At 52.3% G+C, this 17,316-nt stretch overlaps 1 protein-coding gene and 1 non-coding gene across 3 annotated transcripts in view; both read right to left on the reverse strand.

Moving 5' to 3' along the window:
• The window catches only part of ARHGAP27 (Rho GTPase activating protein 27), a 36,121-nt gene that overhangs the window by 18,138 nt on the left and 667 nt on the right, over positions 1–17,316 (reverse strand). For both annotated transcript variants that reach the window (XM_024980546.2, XM_024980545.2), the window contains exons 2-3: positions 16,783–16,915; positions 14,822–15,496 (exon numbers count right to left, since the gene is read on the reverse strand). In XM_024980546.2, coding sequence (XP_024836314.1) covers positions 14,822–15,478 — 657 coding nt within the window. In that variant the 5' untranslated portion in view covers positions 15,479–15,496; positions 16,783–16,915. The remainder of the gene's footprint in view (positions 1–14,821; positions 15,497–16,782; positions 16,916–17,316) is intronic.
• LOC112442766 (U6 spliceosomal RNA) lies at positions 10,633–10,737 on the reverse strand. The gene has a single exon (XR_003031061.1). It is a non-coding gene; the product is annotated as a U6 spliceosomal RNA (small nuclear RNA).

Raw genomic sequence — 17,316 nt, forward strand, 5'->3', positions numbered from 1 at the left:
TTGGTGTCCTCGGGAAGCTGTCTGGTTGGCCTGCTCCTCCCGGGTGAGGCCTGGGGTGGAGCCCCTTCACCACTCACCACCCCCTGGGCTCTGAGTAAGGCTGGCAGACACCCAGGAGGTCTCCTGCTGCTGGGCCGGGAGGAATCAGAAGAGGTCTGTCGGACTTCCCTGGTGGTCTGGCGGCTAAGAATCCACCTGCCAGTGCAGAGGACATGGGCTTGATCCCTGGTCTGGGAAGATTCCATGTGCCACGGGGCAACTAAGCCCACGTGCCACAACTACTGTAGCCTGTGAGAGAAGCCACCACAAAGAGAAGCCCGAGCACGGGGATTAGAGAGTGGACCTCAGTCACCGCAACTGAAGCAAGCCTGCGCTCAGCAGTGAAGACCCAGTGCAGCCTGAACAACTGATGAGTTAAAAAGAAACGGTCTGTCAAGGACCCTCCTGAGCCAACCTCAGGAGGCGGGACAATGTGACAGGGTGGTCATCTTCTGCCGCCCCCTCCAGCCAACCTGCCCCTGTGCTCGCCTGTCCTTCTCCCTCCCCGATGGGGGCTCAGGGTCCGCCTGTCCAAGCCGACCTCCCCAACCTGAGCCCTGGGAACCCAAGTGACTCTCATCTGCTCAGGAGTTGCCTCATCTCAAATCTCCAGTCCCATCCACCTGACTGCCTTTGTCCCTTTGGCATTTCAACAAACTCAAGGTCTCTCTACCTTGGGAAATAAAAAAGTGTGCCCCTGGTGAAGGAGGAAACAGAACAGGCTCTATCTTGAAAGCAGGACTCCATCTTGGGCCAGACTGTGGACTTTGAGCCACAGTCTCTATGGTATGCCCAGTATCTATGGAAACAACATACCAACTGGAAAACCAGGCCCCCCAAAAGGAAGAACCTCAGGGCTCTCCATCGCCTAAAAGAATATCCTAATTATTTGTGTAACCGAATAGAATCATACATTCTATTAAGCTTATTGGGGTATGACCACAGCCTATTGATAATTGTCCACTATTAACTACCTAGGTTTAAGACATATAAATCACAGGTTAACTTTGATTGTATCTTTCTTTTTCCTTTGTTCAGATTAGGTTCAGGGAATTTGAGGAGGTGGGTTTGGGCACATATGCTTAGGGTATATAAGGTTTTCACAAAAACTGGTCGGGATCCTTGGCTAAGAGAAGACTCTGCCTTGGGCCTGCCAGTGTGATAAACTGCACTCCACTATCTGCATTGTCCTTCTGAGTGAGTTTATTTCCCCTCCACTATCTGCATTGTCCTTCTGAGTGAGTTTGTTTCCCGGAATGCGTGGCTACAACACTGGAACCAGCCCTCCCCTCCTTCTGTTCAGAGCCAACTTCTCAAAGGAGTCTGTTCACCTAGCATCTCACCATCTGCTCTCTCAGACCTCCAACCCCTCCCTCAGGTCTCCTACAACCTCCTCAAGGGCAAGTTTGGTCCTGGTCTGGCCTGGCTCCTCTCGCATGTAGTCTTTATCATCCTCCCACTCCTGGATGCCTCAGGCTATGGCCTCTTGGTCTGCTTCCTTCCTCTGCCTGTTTCCTGGGTGCTTGCTATCTCATCTCTGCTTCTCACCCGACTGTCCTGGGAAAGCTCAACCCACTTTATTGGGTTAACAGCTTTCAACTGTATCTCCAGGTTAAGCAATCCAACTGCCCGGGGAAGTCCTTGATACACTGAAAAGATACACAAACTGAGTTCATCTTCCTCCTCCTCCCCATCTCAGCATCACCTCTGGTGCTGAGGAGGAATCACCTGCTTCTCTTGTCTCATCTGTCTCAGAGTCCTGGCGACCCTACTTAGGGAAACCTTTCAGACTCACCAGTCCCCAGGTAACACCAGGGTTAGAGGAACATGGGAACATCACCACAGAAGCCAACATTCAAATCTAAAACAGACATTCTGGGATGTCTCTGGTGGTCCAGTGGCTGAAACTTCGAATTCCCGATGCAGGGGGCCTGAGTTCAATCCCTGGTCAGGAAACTAGATTCCACATGCCACAACTAAGAGTTCACGTGCTGCAACTAAAGATTTCATGTGCTTCAGCTAAATATTCCACATGTCACAACTAAAAAAGATCTCGAATGCGGCAAGGCAGATTGAAGATGCCATGTACCCACTACTACTGGAGCAGCCAAATAAATAAATATTTTAAGAATAAATAAAACAGACATTCTTACACAACAACTGGTCTGTCTCTTTGTCCGTGTCAGAGCAGAAGGAAAAGGAAGGGGTTGTCTAGGGAGAGTTCAACCAAACGCAATGAATGCATAGGATTGGATTCTGGTTTGAATGGGCTATGAGAGACTTGTCTTAGGATAATGGGGAAAATTTGACTATGGCCTGAATCTTAGACTACATTAAGGCATTAACGTAATGGTATCATGGTTACAGAGAAAAAGATCATTTTTAGGAGATGCATGCTGAAGTTTTCAAGTGAAGTGAAGTGAAAGTCATTCAGTCGTGTCCGATTCTTTGCGAGTCCATGGAATTCTCCAGGCCAGAATACTGGAGTTGGGGAGCCATTCCCTTCTCCAGGGGATCTTCCCAACCCAGGGATAGAACCCAGGTCTCCCTCATTGCAGGTGGATTCTTTACCAGCTGAGCCACAAGAGAAGCCCAAGAATACTGGAGTGGGTAGCCTATCCCTTCTCCAGGGGATCTTCCCAACCCAGGAATCAAACCACGGGCTCCTGCATTGCAGGCGGATTATTTACCCAACTGAGCTATCAGGGAAGCCCTGATATCAGGGAAGTTTTCAAGGGTGAAATATAATGAGGCCTGGAATTTACAACTTTTATAATTTTATTCTTGGCAAAAAAGATAGAACAAAAAAGATAGAACAAAAAGATAGAACAACAATGACAAAGTAGTCATTGTTGAATCTAGGTAATAGGTATAATTATATTCATGTCGGTATTCTTTTTTACTTTTTCATATGATTGAAAAATTTCATAATAAAAGGCAAGGAAAAAACCTTCAAATTTCTTTTTTAACTCTTCTGCATCCTCAGTGTTACTACTCCGCGAGGTATTCATTATTTCTTATCTGAAAACAGACCAGCCCTTCCAGCTCCCCCCTACTCCCAATCTATCACAGACAAAGGAAGTTCTCTCCCTTTAAGATACAGTTCTGGGGCCAAGGATTCTGGAAATATGGCAGCTTAAACATGCCCTGCTTCTCTTCCCCTCCTAACTGCTACCCTCTACTGCCCAAACCAAGTGGGGGCTGGGGAAGATGAATGGGCAGGACCTGGCTGGCACAGGCGAGAGGCCCTGAGACAGGCTGGGACCTGGGAAATCCTGGGGCAAACTGTGCCTGCCATGGGACCCTGGAGTGAAGGCAGGGTGAGCCTTGTCCAGACCCCTTGCCCCCAGGAGCTGATGGGGAGCCAAGTAGGTGGGCCAAGTAGCCTCTGTGCTTAAGGCTGGTCTTGCTAAGGAGGCAAGAGACCACTACTGCTCTAGGGACCCCCACGAAGTGGGGCATTCTAGCATCTCACCTCCAGTCCTGATGAGCAAAGATATATAATCAACATCACTCCTCTGATGGGGCTGGAGAGAGGTGGAGCAAACAGAGCTACCAAACAGGCCACTGCTATCAGACCCCAGCATGACTAGGACTCAGGACACACTAAATCATGGTGGGAAGAACTTGTCAGTAGTAAAGGGGGATGGGACAACTGGGTGACCATCCAGAAAAAAAAAAGATAATTAAAGATGAGTTAAAGTGGACTTACTCTGTCCACTCAGACATACCCCCAAAGTATCAAAGATTCAGAGGTTAAAAGTGAAGACATAACAATACTCAGGGAGGAAAATATGAGCAAAATTCTCTACTTAAAAAAAAAAAAGCGCCTTTGTAACAAAGGCTCTAAATCTAAACGCCATAAGATAAGTGGTTTATACACTTGGCTACACAAACGCATTTCAAGAAAACTTGAGTGGCGAGAAAGTTTCATTAGCAAAGCCAAAAGATGAACTTTGACAAGATTACAACTCATGTAATAGACAAAGGGCTATTTTCCCTATAGAAGGACCACCTAGACATCAATTTTAAAGAAAGACCAATAACTTCATATGTAAATGGGCCAAGGACAGGAACAGACCATTCACAGAAAAATAGAAACAAATAGTCCTCAGATACATAAAAAGATGCTCATTCTCACTGGAAAGAGAAATGCAAACTCAAGCCACCTTAAGATAATGTATTTTAGGATCAGATTGGCAGAAAGCAAAATTTTGATGACACTCAGTTGGCAAGGCTGAGGGGAGAAAGGTGTGTTCATTTGTGTTGCTGGGAGAGCAAATTGATACAAGCCCTGAGTGCAGCAATTTGTCAACATCTAAAAAATACCTCCTGTTTACCCTTTGCCCCAGCAATTGTACTTTTGGGATTTCACTGCGATTTCTCTGTACAGGTTTACAAGATTATTTATTATAATGTTGTTTGTAATAGCAAAGGATAGGACACAATCCAAGTATCCATCAACAGTGGACCGGCTAAATGATTTATGCTACATCCCTACAACGGGAAAGCATGTAGCTATGAGGAAGGATACTTTCTATGTGCAAGCTCCAAGGCACATGGTTAAATCAAAAAGGCAAAAAAAAAATAAATAAAAAACAAGATGTCCTGCATGCTATCTTTGTGTCAGACAGACAGAAAATAATCAATATATTCATACTAGTCTGTGTTTGCAGAAAGCAACTCTGGGAGAATAGAGAAAGAATTGATTAAAATGGTAACTTTTAAGCTGATAAAGAACAGGGCAAGGAAAATGATATGTATGAGAATTATTGTTATATACTTTTTAATGCTTTGATTAAAAAAAAACACATAAGTATATAACCTAGTTTAAAAGAAAAAACACATACCTTGAGGCTATTCGCAAGGCAGAGGGCCAGAAAATATAATTATAATGTGAACAACAAGAAGAAAAAACTCTCTGAGATTCAAGTAAGGCACAAAAGAAGAAGAAAGGGACTGCTTTAGAACTTTAAAATACATTGTTGTACTACTAATTGGAGGAGAAGATAGTTCCTCTTGATATTCAAATGTGTGGCCTGGGAGATCAAGCAGAAAAAAAATATCTCAAACCTCAGAGCAAAAGCACACAGAGATGGAAGTAAAGAGGGAAAAGATAAGAAACTGGGAGATCCAGCCAGGAGAGCCAACAGGCAACAGAAAAAGGAAAAGAAACAATAGTCATGTGAACAAGCAGATTTCCCTAAGCTGGAAAGCAGACCCAAGTCTACAGACTGGCAGGGCTCTGTGAGTTCCAGATGGGTCGCTGAGAAAAAGAATCCTCATCACACACATGCTAGAACACACTGGATTAGGAACCAGAAGGAAAAGCAGAAGCCACTAATGACGAAGAAAGTACAGAAGGACAAGAGATTAACAGAAGGAGAAAAAAGGCAATCAATAGCAACCTCATCGAAGGGGAAAAGAATACCACAAGGTAAACTAATAAATGTAACACAAACCACTGGTAATAAAATCAAGGACAGTGTACCAATTGTTAAATGAAATGTGAGCAGACTGAATTATCCCATTAAGACACAGCTTGGGTTTAAAAATTAGTGATACGATACACACAAGAAATATGCTTTTTTTTTTAGTAAAAAAATGATAATGGTTGAAAATAAAAGGACACAGAGAGATACAAGCAAGTATCTGAAATATACAACCTGAAATTCTACCTTTCTGTTATTAATATGGTCATGCTTCCTTTTTATTTCATTTTATTTTAACCTTTTCACTTGCTGGTATCTCTCTGTGTCCTTTTATTTTCAACCATTATTATTATTTTAAAGAAGGCTGAGTGTTGAAGAATTGATTCTTTTGAACTGTGGTATTAGAGAAGACTCTTGAGAGTCCCTTGGACTGCAAGGAGATCAAATCAGTCAATCCTAAAGGAAATAAATCCTGAATATTCATTGGAAGGACTGATGCTGAAGCTGAAGTTCAAATACTTTGGCCAGCTGATGCGAAGATCTGACTCATTAGCAAAGAGCCTGATGCTGGGAAAGACTGAAGACAGGAGGAGAAGGGGATGACAGAGGATGAGATGTTTGGATGGCATCACCGACTCAGTGGGCATGAGTTTGAGCAAGCTCTGGGAGATGGTGATGGACTGGCAAGACTGGTGTGCTGCGTCCATGGGGCTGCAAAGAGTCAGACACAGCTGAGCTACTGAGCAACAGGCACTAAGCAGGATAAACAGGGATATGACAAACTGATACAAAGGCACAATCTGTGATGACAGGACAGTCAAAATCTGTATGCTCCCAATAGCATTATAATTAAATAGAAAAAGCAAAAAACTATTACAAGTACGAGAAAAGGGCTTCCCTGGTGGTCCAGTGGTTAAGAATCCACCTGCCAATGCAGGGGACATGCGTTTGATCCCTGGTCTGGGAAGATCCCACATGCCGCGGAGCAACCAAGCCCACGCGCCATAACTACTGAGCCCACTCTCATGTGCCCCATAACTACTGAGCCCACTCTCTATGGCCCATGTGCCCCAAACAAGAGAAGCCCCCACTGTGAGAAGCCGGTGGACCTCAATGAAGAGTAGCCTCCACTCATCACTGCTAGAGAAAGCCTGTGCACAGCAATGAAGATCCAGTAAACCAAAAATAAAAATAAATGAATAAATAAATCTTTTTTTCAAAAGTACATGAAGCACTTTATAGAGAGAATTTGAGACGGAGATTTAATACACCTCTATCAGAATCAGAACAAAAGAAGCATATAAAGAAAATGTATTTGAATAATCAATAAACTTGATTTGGTACATATGGAACCTTACATCCCTTAAGTATACAAAAACATTTGTATAGAAAACATACAGGGACTTCCCTGGTGGCCCAATGGTTAAGAATCCATCTGTCAATGGAGGGGACACAGGTTTGATCCCTGGTCCAGGAAGATCCCACAGGCAGTGAGCAACTAAGCCCGCAAGGCACAACTAGAGAGTCTGTGTGCCGCCAAGATCCTACAGGACGCAATGAAGATCTGATGCAACCAAAGAAAGAAAGAAAATGTACAGGTTTTCTCTGTCTTTGAAAACTTAAAAAAAAAAGAAAATTATTTACTAGGCCAGAAGGAAATCCATGACAAAAGTGGAGCTTTTACAAATCTAGAAAAAAGGAATACTTCCCCAGTAAAATAAAAAACTGCCAAAAATAAATAAAATAAAAAATGACATGGCCAAAATTAACTAGCGAACCAGTGGAAAACCTAAAAAGACTAATTACCATTGATGAGCAAAATTAATAAATAAAATCTGCCACGGACAGAGCACCAGGTCCAGAAGGTTTCTCAGGAGGCTGAATTGCAGATGCCGTTAGAATTCACCTCTGAGATCACCTCCTTGGACAGCATTGTAGATTTCCCTCTCGCCTGAGAGATGTGGGATGGAGGCGGGGGGTGCTCCTTGGACATGTCCCCCATAGAACCCTGCATTGGAATTCACCACAGAATAGTGTAACTGTCATTTACTTGTCAGTCGCTCCTTCTGGAATGGAAGCTACCTTCAGGCAGGGACCACCTCTGATTTTTCATCGTCTCCAGTGCCTGGTAGCATTACCTGCTTTTTACTGAATCAAGAGATGTGGAAGCGAAAAAGTGCATCATAAATGTCAGCGTACGCTGGCACAACCCTATGTCTATAAAACTCCCCAACATGTAAGCCTAGGAAAGCAGAATGGATGGAGAGAAACCAAAACCCTGAATCATTAGATTGAAATCCCCCCCATTATCCAAATATTTGAAATGGGGTTAAACTATCTTTCACCCCACTCCAGTACTCTTGCCTGGAAAATCCCATGGACGGAGGAGCCTGGTAGGCTGCAGTCCATGGGGTCGCTAAGAGTTGGACACGGCTGAGCAACTTCACTTTCACTTTTCACTTTCATGCTTTGGAGAAGGAAATGGCAACCCACTCCAGTATTCTTGCCTGGAGAATCCCAGGGATGGGGGAGCCTGGTGGGCTGCCGTCTACGGGGTCGCACAGAGTCAGACAGGACTGAAGCGACTTAGCAGCAGCAGCAGCAAACTATCTTTATGGGCTTTCCTGGTGGCTCAGATGGTAAAGAATCCGCCTACAATGTGGGAGACCTGGGTTCTATCCCTGGGTGGGGAAGATCCCCTGGAGGGGGTTATGGCAACCCACCCCAGTATTCTTGCCTAGAGAAACTGCACGGACAGAGGAGCCTGGTGGGCTATAGTCCATGGGTCAGAAAGAGTTGGACATGACTGAGCAACTAAACACACACACACAAATTATCTTTATAGGGGGAACGTGCATGCTCACTCGCTTCAGTCATGTCTGACTCTGCAATCCCATGGACTGTAGCCCTCCAGGGTCCTCTGTCCATGGGATTCTCCAGGCAGAATGTGAAGGGAAAGTGAAAGTCGCTCAGTCGTGTCCGACTCTTTGTGACCCCATGGACTATGGCACTCTCCAGGCCAGAATACTGGAGTGGATAGCTTTTCCCTTCTCCAGGGGATCCTCCCAACCCAGGGATGGAACCCAGGTCTCCTGCATTGCAGGCAGATTCTTTACCATCTGAGCCATCAGGGAAGCCCCACCTAGATCCAGCTCCAAATCACTCCAACACTCTGCTATGGAACAGTGACTGTGTTCTGATCATCAGGTACCCCCAGTCATGATCATGGGCTTTCCTGTGCCCAGGACGTGACAGTGACCAGCCATCAGGGCTGGCATTCGGTACCAACTGCCCATCCTCTCCCACTATTGGATCAACAGCTCCAGGAAGAACAGAGCAAATAGAAATAGGGTGAAGCAAGCTGCAGAGCTCAGGGAGGAAGTGGGGAGGCAGGTGGGCTTGCCAGGAGATTGTCTCAGGAGGCCTGGGAGCTGAAGGGAGCCAGGTGAGACCCGGGCTGGGGGTGGGGGGACCACCCAGCGACAACAGCCTGCAGGGCTGGAGGCTATGCCTTTCCACCTTGGGAACAGTGGGCAGGGAGGGCTCTCAGTGGCCAGCAATGTTGGTAAGCATGGAGGGGGGGGTCCCTAGGACCTACTCTTTCACAAACCAGGTCATAGGCTGGGCAGTGGGGCTCTCAGGTTAGCTTGGGGCTGCAGGTGAGTCACGGGGAGGGTGAGTTCAGGCCAGGTATAAAGAAACCAGCTGGGCCACTCTAGGACAGCTATCCTAACTGGGCAGTGGGGAGAGCTGTTAGAAGGGAGGGCGGACAAGTGGACGCATGAGTCCCTCCACTTGGCCTCTGCTCCTCTGTTCTGACCACCCCTTCCTTTTCAGAAGCCCCCCTCCCGCCAGCTGGTCCCAAAGGGGGATCCAGCTGGGTCTGCCCAAGGCCAGTTCCCTCATCCCGGTCACAGCTCCCTGGGGCTGCCCTTGGAGTCTGTCCCACGGAGTGCGGGGCCGGGATCTGGAGAGGAGGGCAGGGCACGTGGCAGCAGGGGTCACTGGGTGGGTTCTCTTCTGGAGTGGGCTCACAGAATGATCAGGAGGGGACGCAGGAGGGTGTGGGAAAACCGCCGTGGCGCGCCCCTCCTCCCCCAGGGTCCCGACTCCAGGGCACATTTCCTGGTCACTCACCGGTCTGGCCAAGGAGGAGGAAGGAGAGCCCTGGGGCTCCTAGCCGTCTGGAAGCTGCTTAGGTGCGGCGCCTCCTGGGCCGTTTGCCTAAGACGCTGCGGAGGCTGGGGCTGTGACCCCTTCCTCCCAGTGGCCAATGCCCGGCGGCAGGGGCGGGCCCCAGTCCAGGTGGCCGGCCTGGCCCTTCCCACCTCTGAGTTGTTCTAGGGCGCGGTGGTGACCACACCCTGAAATCCCCGGGGCAGAACGGCCCCTGGCCCAGGGGTGGGCCCCGCAGTCTCTGGGGAGGAGTCACAGAGGCCCCTTCCTGGGTTCCCAGACTGCCTCCTGGCAGCATGTATGTGTGTGGGGGGCCGGGAGGACCGGTGGTCCTCCACTTTCCTCCCCCTCCTCCCTCTCTCCCTCCTCGGAAGGGGTGCTTCTACTTCTCTCCTGTTATTACTGTTTAGTTACCGATTGTGTCCGACCCCATGGACTGTAGCCTGCCAGGCTCCTCTGTCCATGGGATTTCCCAGGCAAGAACACTGGAGCAGGTTGCCATTTCCTTCTCCAGGGAATCTTCCTGGACCAGGGATTGATAGTGTCTCCTGCATTGGCAGGCGGGTCCCTTATCACTGAGCCACCAGGGAAGGCCCTCTACCCTCTCCTGGGACATCTCATTCTCCCACCTCACCATCAGGCACAGAGAATTCCTGCCTCCTCCCTGACCCAGTGCCCACGACATGGCTGGGCACATACCGGGCACTCTGAAAGGTGAATACCTGTTTGCCTTGGGCTTGTACTGTCCTTGCTGAGAGGAATGGGGCGGCCAAGCCTGAAAGCCGCCTGGCCGAGACTCAGCCTAGGGGTCAGAGTGGGGTTTGGGGCCTGGAGGAATGCATCTGGTCTTGAAGCTGCCTCCTCCTGGCTGTGTGACCTTTGGTCAGTCACTAAACCCCTTTGAACCTCTGTCTGTCTGTACTCTGGGCAAATGTGGGGTGTGCCCAGGCCTGCCTTCCGAGCCACTGGGAATATGAGTTTTTTAAAAAATATGGAACACTTCACGAACTTCCGTGTCATCTTTGCTCAGGGGCCATGCTAATCTCCTCTGTATTGTTCCAATTTGAATTTATGCGCTGCCAAAGTGAGCATTGGGAGGGTGAGAGCTCACAGGATGAGTGAGAGCTCATGGAACTGTTAGCCCCTTTGAGACAGGGGCTGTCGCGTCTTCCCAGGCTGTGTGTCCCAGTGGCCAACCCACAGCACGCGTTCACTACATGCTAGCCTAGCTGGGTGACTGGTGAAATGCCCCATGTGGTAGAGGCTTCTCGCTTCTAGGGGCGCCAGTCCCTGCCTCTGCCGATCATCCTGCCCTCCTCACCACCCTCTCCCCTTGTCCGATGGTCCACCCACTGGACACTGTCCCCACCTGCTCTGATGACCCCACATCACCTCCACCCACACATGCCTCTCCCTCCTCTCCTCCCCCTCCCCCCTCCTCCCCTCCCTCTCTCTCTTCTCTCCTTCCTCCCTTCCTCCTCCCCCTCCTCTTCCTCCCCTCCCCCTCCTCCTCCCCTCCCTTCCCCCCCCTCCTCCCCCCCTCCTCCCCCCTTGCTCCCAGCCTCTGCTCCTCACTCCTTTCTCCTGGGGTGGAATCTCTTCAACTACCTCCTCGCCATCCTCTGCCTCCCTGTCTTCCTGTCCCTCTCAGGAGATTCTGGGGAGCCTCCACCCAAGATTTACACCCACACCTGGCCACATAGCATCTCCCCTCTCTGCCTAGCTTCTGAGAATTGTCTATACTCTGCACCTGTGTCCTCAACCTTCATTCCTCTGACCCTTTGCTCTCTGCCTTCAGCAACCCCTGGACCAGCTCCTGATAATATAGCCGCTGACCTTCTGGTGGCCACTTCCAATAAAGCCCAATGACCTTTATCTCACTTTCTCTTTTCTTCTGGACGCTCCTTGGCTTTTGGGCCAGTGCTCTGCTGCTTTCCCTTCTTGTTCCCTGACTGTTCTTTCCTCTTTCGCTCTTCTCTCCTCCCTCTATTGCCCAAACACTGTGGCCCCAGGGCTGTCTCGAATGCGGTGGCCCCAGGACTGTCTCAGGCGCTCTTGTCCACCCCTATCGCTCCACTATCACACGCTGAGGGCCTCCTCCTGGGCAGCAGTCCTAGCTGTCCCGCACTGGAGCCAGGCAAGGACAGAGTGAGCATCGCCTGTTTCCTCCACCACCTCCTCCCCGGTTATCCAGGCCGCAAACAGCACCACTGCCAGTGCCAGAGTGCACACTGGGAGACTGGAGCTCCTCCTGATATCCTGCTCACCCCTCTCAGCCCATTGGCCACCAGGTCCCACCCAGCCTACCTCCCAAATCTCCCGCCACCACTGCATGCCTGGGAGACCGCAAAGGTCCTCATCATTCCTCAAGGCCCAGCCGCAGGGGTCTTCCCTCAATCCCCTTCTCCTCTCTGCTGAGAGCCTTCCAATGGCTGCAGAATAGAGCCCAAATTCCTGCCGAGAGCCCATGAGTCCCTGCTCAGCAAGACACCATCCACTCCCGACCCCACACTCTCATCCCTGAGCCCCACCTGTAAGGTCCCAAAGGTGCCACATCTTCTCGCACCTCACCTCTGCCCACGCACCTCAGCACCTCGAGTGTAGCTCCATCACAGACGGCTTGTGCCCCACACTGAAGATCTGTCCCCTCTTGCCAGTCTCCCAACCCAAACAATGAGCCCCCAGAGCTGGAGCTGTGCCTCGGCCGCCTTTAAATCCAAAGGCTCACCTGGTGCTTGGCAGGTGTTCCATCAATTCACTTAGTGAATGGAGGGGAAAGCTGGGAACTTTCTCCTCCAAGGAGATTACAAGCAGGCTCACATTTCAGGAAACTCCTTCTCTAAGTGCTGCTGTGAACAGACAGCAGGGTGGGACTTCCTTCCCAGGAAGGAACCAACTCCCCTGCTCTGGAGTTTGTCCTGGATGGAGTGTCAAGGGAGGCCGACAGCTGACACTCAAATGAAACATGGCCACGGGGACCGTGGTCTTATTCCCATTACACCGGGGAGGAAACAGGACCAGAGATGCTAAGTGATTTGTTCAGGTCACACAGTGAATTAGGGCCAGAGCTGAGACTGAGCAGAGCATCTGGGTGGTAAACCCAGGTCTCCGGCAGACACCTCAGATCCTCCCTGTACAAGCCCTACCCCTTACCCTGATCATCTATATGTCCACCTACTCCTAACACACCACTGCAGCTGGAGGTGCTGGAGGCTCGAGGCGGAGACGCTGGCTGCTGGGATGATTTTCCTTTGAGCTCAGGAGGTACTGGGATCTGGGCGGGAGGTCTTCTACCACTGTGGTCCTGGGCTCTGCTGTGATGCCCCTTGGGCAGACTTGCAGAGCCCAGGTTCATGGTTAAGGGAGCTGCCTCTCCTTGTCCCTCCTCAGCACATTCCGTAAGGCTCTGGCCCAGGCTCGATGCCAGGAGCTGGGGTTCAGAGAGCGAGGCCAGTCCCCCACCTCCAGAAGGGAGGAGTGCACCTCCAAGAGCCAAATAGATATTCCCACCATCACAAGGACAGAGAGTGTGGAGAGGCGCGAGAGCCTGCGGAAGAAACGGAGCGGCGCCGGGGGCAAAGAGAGCAGGCGTGCAGCCATATATTCCAGAGCAGATGGAACAGATAGATGGTGGGCTGGCAGAGGCGTTTGGCGCAAGGGTTTGGCTCCGTCACCCTCCACCTCCTCAGCTCTCTCCCCTCAGGGTCCTTGATCTCTTTCCTTGCACGCCGCACGTTGTTCCCCATTCTGGCCACCAGAGGGCGGGCTGCCCCTTGCAAAAACTGTAGCAAAGGTGGAGCCGGCCCGGAGGAAAAGATACCCAGTGGGACCTCAGCCAGTCTTGGCAGACCGCCTACTACGTGTCAAGCACTTCCACGCTTCACCTCTTTTAAGGCTCTCAACAACTCGAATCCTTTGATATTGTTCTGCGTGTACACAAGAGGGCATCGTGGCGGGGGGAGTGAAGTGACTCGTTTAGCAGCTGGCAGGTGATCCAGCAGAGTCAAATTCGAGTCTGTGTAGCCTCAAATCCTGAACACTGCACCATAAGACCAGGAGGAGGGAAGACCCGGGGCCTTGCAGATGGGGACGGTGCATCCTTCCTCTGGGCATCCCAGACTCAGTCTCCGCACGTGGCAGGCATCAATATTTATTATAATCATATTGGGTCCAAAAAAGGAAATCAGAGACTCACAAGTTTCAGGAGTCATCTCTCCACCGTCCCCTAGCCTCTTGGTCTAAACGCAAACTGAGACTCTGAGTGAGGAAGTGGATTGCCCATAAGTACACAGCTGCGGCAGATGTCAGAAGGGGGCCTGTGCACTCCCCCCCCACCCCCAACATCTTTCCCGGAAAAGTCCCTAAACTTGAAGAAGTCCGGGCCAGCAAAGGATTTTGAGGTTGTAAGAGTTTTTAAAACGTGCCCCTATTTTAAAAATAATATTTAAATATTATTTCAGAAATCCCCAAATTTACATAACCAGATTCTGAGGCAAAAAAGAACATCTTCACTATAACTGGACTTATTTCTGAAACAAACCCATCGAAATTTAAAAAAAAAAAAAAGAGGAACTAAAATGTTGGAACCAGACAAAAAAGGAAGCAGACCCCTGACTTTCACATCCATTATCTCCTCCGAAGCCCAAGCTCATGTGAGAAACGCGAGGCAGGTAGAGCCGGCGGCGGCATTCTGCTACCATCCCTTATTTCATTCCAGATGTGTTTTGGAATGGTTTGGATTTTAGAAAGGTAACGGGCCCGCACCTGCTACAGGGGACATAACGCTCGCAGCAAGGCTTGAGCGGCACCGTATGATCGGGTTTACTTGCTCTTCTACAGCAAAACTTGAATATTCACACTATTAAGGCTGCCCACGGCCGCACATGGGCTCAAGTTAAATTCTACCGTTAACTGAGTTACAGAAGCCTTTTGAGCTCCAGGGAGCTTTGGCATTTGGGAACTGCAGATAAGAAATCTTGAGTAAGCCTGTACCCCTCTGGTTTCGTGGTTGAGCAAGATAGGCTCGGCGTGAGCGAGTTGGTCTAAAGCCGGCAGACACAGCTGCTCCGTCGAGCCGGGACTTAAGGCTCAGGGGGTCTCCCAGCGTCCGGGCTCTTGGAGGATGGGAGCAACCCCCGCCCCGGTCTCCCGGCTCCCGGCTCCCGGTAGCGTACCTGCTCCGGCCGCTGCTCCGTCGGCGGGTCGCGCACGTCCTGGATGGCCTCGTAGACGTTCTCGGAGTCGCTGCGCGCCAGGGGCCGCGGGCACACCCATGAGCCGGCCACGCTGCAGGCCTTGAAGCCGCCTCCGCTCCCGAGGAGGCCGGCAGGGGGCGCGGCGGTGCGGGCCAGGTCGTCCAAGGACTGCGCGGGCCGCACGGGCGCCGCGGGCCGCGTGTACAGGCAGGCGGGCGAGCCAGGCGCCAGGCTTCGACGCTGCGTGGCCGCGCCCGGTCGAGCTCGGCCGCACAGGGAGCCCGCGCGGCCCCGGGGCTCGGCGGGGGCGCCGTCGGGTCCGGAGGGCGCCGACGCGCTCATGAAGCGGTAGTCATAGGCGAGCGGTTCAGGAGCTGCGGGGCCCTGGAGGGGCGCGGGCGGCGGCGGGGCGGGCGCGGGGTGGCCGAGGGCTGGCAGCTCGCGCACATACTGCGCCGGCAGGTAGAAGGGGCGGCCGCCCGGCTCGCTCCGCACGTGCCACCAGTGCTCCGTGCTGCGGCGCAACAGTCGGTAGCGCTCGTTGGGCTGGATGGCGACGCGGCGCCCGTCCTTGCCCGTATACTCAAAGGGATGCTCCACCAGCACGTAGACGTCCCCCTCGACGTCCGCCGCCATCGCGGCCGCCGCGTGTCCCTGTGGGCGACGAGGAGGAGGGGCGCGGAGGTCAGGGCCGCCGAGAGGGCCGCGCTCCGCACAGGGGAGCCCGAAGACTTCGAGTCCCGAAGCTACGATCGTGTACGTTCGGGCCTCGGTTTTCCTATCTCGAAAACGCGGGGCTTGGACGAAATAATCTCCACGGTTTTAATTCTTACACGCAGCGATGGAATTAAGACAGCCCTTTCATTCTGCGGCCTGGAGTATAAAATTCTATCCCTCGGTGGGGAGATGGTGGTTAACACCGGTCCGGCTTTAAAGCCAAGGAAGCTTTAAGGCTGGTTGGGGGGGACATCACGTGTATATAAAAATTGGGCCTCAGTTTCCGCATTTGTAAAGTAGGAAAAATAGCCCATACCTCCATCCCGCCCTGTCCTGACACTTCCAGGAGCCCTCAGGGAATCGCGTCCTTGGCAGCTCCTATCGCCCCAGCCACCCACCAAGGCGCGTGAGCCCCAGGCCCGAGGGGGACAGAGTTGGGGCGCAGGTTCTGGGAGCGGCCCCCGCTTCGCTCTACTCTGGGAGTGTCCCTGCCCTGCTTAGTCCAAGGGCCTTGGCATAAGGGGCCGCGACTGCCAAGGCCGGGGAAACCGGTTCTCTTGGATTTTCTCTTTCCTTTCCCAGCGGCTTAGCCACAGACGTGACCCCGGAGCCCCGCCCGCCCAGACCGACCAGCACCTCCCCCTGCGCTCCGGCTCCCACCTCCACGTCCAGAGAGAGGCTTGGCCCTTGCGGCCTGCCCTCTGCCCTGCGGTCTCTATATTGCCCCACGAGAGTGGCCCCTAGAGAATGCACTCTTTGATAGTGACTATCCGTGCGGTGTACCCAAGGGACCCCCAAAGTTATCCCGGAGTGAACACCACAACCCACTCTCCCTCTCGCAGGCTCAGCCTGGACCCTGGTGTGTCGGGGGAGCGGCGTCACAGCCCAACTGGAAGCCCGTCTGTGAGGCTGGTCCCTCCAAGCCTTTACATCGGCCACATCGACTGCCCCACGATGGTGACCTGGGACCAAGCAGGTGCAGGTGGAAGCTCGGCCTCTGGTTGAGTCTGAGCGACCCAAGGCACAGGGTCTGGCCGCGGGGCGCCTAGCGCTCCTTCTCTACTTTCTCAAACTTTCCTCGACGGGGAAAGAGTGTAAACTGAGCCACTGAGCACACTGGGCCCTGGACGCGGGGTCCTTAAGCTGACTGCAGCTAAGCCAACCAAACTTAAGGAGGACAACCTTCTCTCCACCTTCCCCCGGACCCCCTGCCTCTCACTTACGTCGGCAGGGCGGGCCTCGCGGAGCCCATGGGCGGGCTGGGTGGAGCCGGAGGATGGATGCAGGTTAGGGCCCTGCCATCTCCTTGGGCGGGGCTTCAGACGGCTTGGCTGGAGAGACTTTAGGGAGCTGGAGCTGGCAAGGAGAGCAAAGAAGGTGAGGGACGCTTGGAAGCACCGCCTTCAATTCCCGAAGCGGCGGTGTCTGGGAGGGGCGGGGCGGAGCCTGAAGAAATCCGCCTAGGCCGGTGGGGCCTTGGAGGCGGGACCCAAGCAGAAGGCCTGAGGGAGGGGCAAGGGCAGGGAGGGCTGCGGCCGAAGGGGCACGGAAGGTTCAAGAGTGGAGCCAAGGGAGGGTAGGGTCCGGCCCCTGCCGCGCCCCACCCCCACGCTCGGGATACGGCTTCCAAGAGGCTCTGCGTCCCGCGGACGCGATGCTTCGGGACTGCTCGACCCGGCTTGACTTCTAGCCCGAGCGTCCCCAGTCCTAGCAAGGCTATTTGCATCCTGAACCATCCGGATTGCAGGCACTGCCGC

Source organism: Bos taurus, chromosome 19, assembly GCF_002263795.3.
Source record: "Bos taurus isolate L1 Dominette 01449 registration number 42190680 breed Hereford chromosome 19, ARS-UCD2.0, whole genome shotgun sequence".
Classification (NCBI taxonomy): Eukaryota; Metazoa; Chordata; class Mammalia; order Artiodactyla; family Bovidae; genus Bos; species Bos taurus.